The sequence below is a fragment of the Antrostomus carolinensis genome, unplaced genomic scaffold, assembly GCF_000700745.2.
Source record: "Antrostomus carolinensis isolate BGI_N321 unplaced genomic scaffold, ASM70074v2 scaffold24437, whole genome shotgun sequence".
NCBI lineage: Eukaryota > Metazoa > Chordata > Aves > Caprimulgiformes > Caprimulgidae > Antrostomus > Antrostomus carolinensis.
Window position 1 is genome coordinate 43,416 of NW_010328399.1, and position 3,997 is coordinate 47,412.

At 42.7% G+C, this 3,997-nt stretch overlaps 1 protein-coding gene across 1 annotated transcript in view; it reads right to left on the reverse strand.

The window, feature by feature from the left end:
- Positions 1-219: 219 nt before the first annotated feature.
- Positions 220-3,997, reverse strand: part of LOC104528287 (phospholipase B1, membrane-associated) — a gene marked incomplete at its 5' end in the record, with an annotated part of 29,797 nt that continues 26,019 nt past the window's right edge. The window contains 2 exons of the mRNA XM_010172246.2: positions 220-441; positions 1,036-1,110. Of these exons, the coding sequence (XP_010170548.2) occupies positions 220-441; positions 1,036-1,110 (297 nt within the window). The remainder of the gene's footprint in view (positions 442-1,035; positions 1,111-3,997) is intronic.

Here is a 3,997-nt window from a genome sequence, read left to right on the forward strand (position 1 = left end):
ATTGCGTCCCAGAATGAAAAAGCTTTAACACTTTGAACTTCATTCTCCACTTGACTGATCTGCAGAAGTTAACTCCACAGTACATTTCTGATCAAGATTATTGGGCCCAAAAAGCTAAGCAAGAAGCTTCATTTATATCCAACAGTTTCTTTATTCTGCTGTGCTCTGCGTCACACCAGAGAGCAGCCTCAGCAGAGACAGATGTTTGTTCCACTTGCTTTACAGAGATGTCATTTTAATGTTCTTTTCTCTGTCAGCCTCATGTTGGTGCTTCGTGGCTCTTCTTCCTAACACAAGCCAGATGAGTAAAGAACCCGCCAGGACCCCAGCTACTGCAGCCACAATGACAGCCCAGTAGGGGACTGAAGATTTGGTTTTCCCCAAGTTGAGATCTGAATTTCTAAATCCACTGTTTCTCAGTGTGGAAATAAAGGGTTTCTCCTACAAAGGGAGAGCAAAGGTTTTACTGACCACACACACCACTCAACAGGCAGCATTCAGACAATATGCCATTACCCCTTCCCAGGGAGGAACTGTCCATTTTTAGACAATCAGCTGTTTCTGCCTTCTGTCTATTTTAGCTCAAACTCTTTCCTGCCTTATTGCCTGAAAGTTCCCAGAACAAAAAAAGGAGCCATCTCAGAGAGTGATGGCATCATCTCCAAATTTGTTTGCTGCAGACAACCAAATGGAAATATGTAGACTCATTAAAACTGGCTTAAATTAGAGGCTTTCCACTGCAGGGAGGACAATTTCTTTTGCATTAAATTTTAAGCAGATTTTCCTGTGTGTAACAAAACAGAAATATATTTTAGCTATTTAAAGCCTTCACAAAGATACTCTTTTAAATAATTTTACCAATCAGAAGCAAGGAGAAAAATCACAGGATCATAGAATGGTGTGGGTTGGAAGGGATGTTAAAGTTCATCTAGTTCCAACCCCTCTGTCATGAGCAGAGACACCTTCCACTAGACCAGGTTGCTCAAAAAATAAAAGTGGTTAATGGAGAGTATGGACATCTTGGCCTTTACTTACTGGGTTTGGACACTTGAGTTTTGATCTGTCATGGGTAAAGTTGTTGTAAGTCTGCTTTTCACCAACTGGTTCCAACTGAAGAAGAGAAGAGCAATAGTAAACATGATTATTTCTTTCCTCCTCACACTCTCCTGACTTGGGTGGTTACAACTTTTTATCCAATCTTTTGATGCTTGCAGCAATGAAGAAATGTGGTAGAAGGTGCATCACAGGAAAGTTTCCAAAAATTTTAACACTCATTAACTGAAGATATTGAGAATCTGATGTACTGTCTGCAGAAAAACTCCCTCGGGAAGCAAGGAACAGGAGAAGCTTTTCCTTCTTTTGCACTGAGTGGAGGGGAAAATAACTCTGAATACCACATACTTTAAATACTCCACTAAAACAAAGTGGTTCACTATACACCCAGTTCTCCCACGTACGCATCTCAAATGACAGTATAAACCACAAAGGAAAAAAAACCCCACATGACAGATGTTAGTCATGTTGCTTAGCATAATACTGAAAGAAAGATGCTTTGGTGATGGAACTGACTTCAGAAATTATGTAGAGTTACAGAGACAGGATGAGACAGCGCCAAACTTTGCAGTCTTTGCTCAGACAAGAAATTCCCTGGGAGTTTTAGCTGAGGCTAAATTCACAAGATTGCAAGAAGTGAGTTAAATACAGCTTTTTATACTATCAGTTGTCAGCTAAGTTGCAATAACTGAACGTAGGCTCAACCCCGAATCAATTTCAAACTCAAAATATGCCCAGGCTAATGGCATTGCATTTGTGGTTGGCTAGAAGTGCACATACCATTGGTTGCCATAGTTAAGCTAACAAGTAGAGGCTTGCTCAGTCATGTTAACTGAAGTGTTTACAACTGTGTATGGACATGGCTGAAATAAGGACATGCCCATAGAGAACCACAGAGTTGTCATCCAGCACTTCTGGGAATACAGCACAGAGGACTGCCAGTGCTTCTGCTATTGTCTATATGTGCACTGACTGTCCTCAAGTGATTAAAGTGTCAGCTGTATGTTGGAGAGAAACAATACCACAACGAACCCAAAACAACACGGAGAAAATAAATTACCTTCAGAAGATTCCCATATGGAAACACTAGGAATATTTTCCCTCTCTAGTTCAGTAGGGAAAGGGAAAAAAAAGAAAAAAAAAAGTAGAGACTGAAAAATGAAAAGAGAGCGATGAACCACGGCAAAATGGCAAAATGTAACTAGGGAAGGGAAGAAAGCTAACAACTGGAGAACAGATGAGAAGGAAAACAGAGTGCCAAGTTTTGCTGATTGTCATGGGGTCCTGCCCACCAGCTAATGGTGTGAAGACTGAATTTAGTAGTTTTGTTGCATCTTAAAGGGAACAGCTCAAATTCAACGTGGTTATCCCTAAGATGTGTGGCTTATATCCTGTACCATTCCACCTGCAGTACAACCGGTTATTTGCAGATAATTGTAATACTCCCCATGCCAGGGCACTTGTTAAGGAGTCTGATGTAAGGCTCAGACAAAGGATGATAAGGTACAAAATTCTGTAACCAGCCATGCTTACTTCACCTTTCTTTGATCTGTTCCTCAGGAGCATTAGCTTCTGAGCTCTGAAGATGACAGTATCCCCATGTCCATGAGTATACAGGACAACTTCTAGAAGAAACATACAACTCGTCTAGAGCATGTGGTGAACATGGAGGCAAACACAAGCTAAACACGCTGTCTGTGTGCTGTTCTCCTGGGCCAGGGGACCAATGAAGTGGATTTGGGACCAGTGGGGGCCACTTCAGACTACAGAGTCCTCTGGCTTCAGAGAGCAGACACGTACTTTGCATGAAGCAGAAGTGCAAACAACATCACAGTGAGGGAAAGGCTCCTTAAGCCAACCCCATCCCTGCATACCCAGGCAGTGCCCAGGTGCAGTCTGCCCCTTTATGTGTACTGACAAGAACCCGTGTCATTTGGCCGTAAGCCTACAGCCTGCTGAGCCTTTCAGGGAACAGGGAAACAATACAGCCTTACAGTAAGCTTGCACAGCCTCGCCATACATGGACTGCAAGTGAAAAGCAGAGATGTGTTATAGGAACTAAATTTAAATAGTAAACAGTAAAATCTTCAGTTGGCACAGACCGCCAGAACTTTACAGAAGTGAACAGTTGCGCTTCACATCAGTAAGACCCTGATCCCTGCCACCCTAGTAGAAAGCTTTGTGTCAATATCCTTACATGCGTAGGAAATGAGTGACAGTCTGGACAGAATAAAACTCTAGTGGCATAGAAAAAGGACTGATGGTGATTCAGGAATGAGTAATGGCCAATGGGAACACCACGTGGCAACAGAAACCCAATTTAGGGCTACCATATGTCCAGGTACTGTCTCTTTTTCTTGAAACCTGGAGCCAGGCTCAATTTGAATGTTTTCTGCATTTGCCTGGGGTCTCTGGGCCACCATCAGCCCTGTTTGAGCTACCGCACAGTGAAGCCTACCAGACTGCTGTCATCTGGAGTCCCAGACAGGGAAGCCTGATGGAAAACAGGTAGATTTGCTGTGCATGCACAAATCAATTACTCAGAGCATGTGCATGCACTGTACATCTACTGCTTTCTATAACCCTGAACCTGCAGCTCATACGTTATACTGGGCAACTGCGCAGATTTCTGCCCTGCATTTCCCAGTCCCTGTGCTCAGGTTCATTCTGGAGTATCTTGTAAGTTTCTTATCTTGCTCAAACTTTTAGTTAAACTGAAAATAAACTCCCCTCCACTTATGCTTGTTTTTTTTGTACAAACCAGGATACATGATTACTGCTACCACAATGTGTTTGAGCACTGGTGTTTATGAGACAAGAGGAGGTAATATCGCTGTCACATGAAAATGCCATAGTCTTCCTTCCACCATGGGAGACATCACGGTTCTGAAAGCAACTGTGACCTTGGAGTTATTAGGTTCAGCATGTGTGTCTTACACACTCT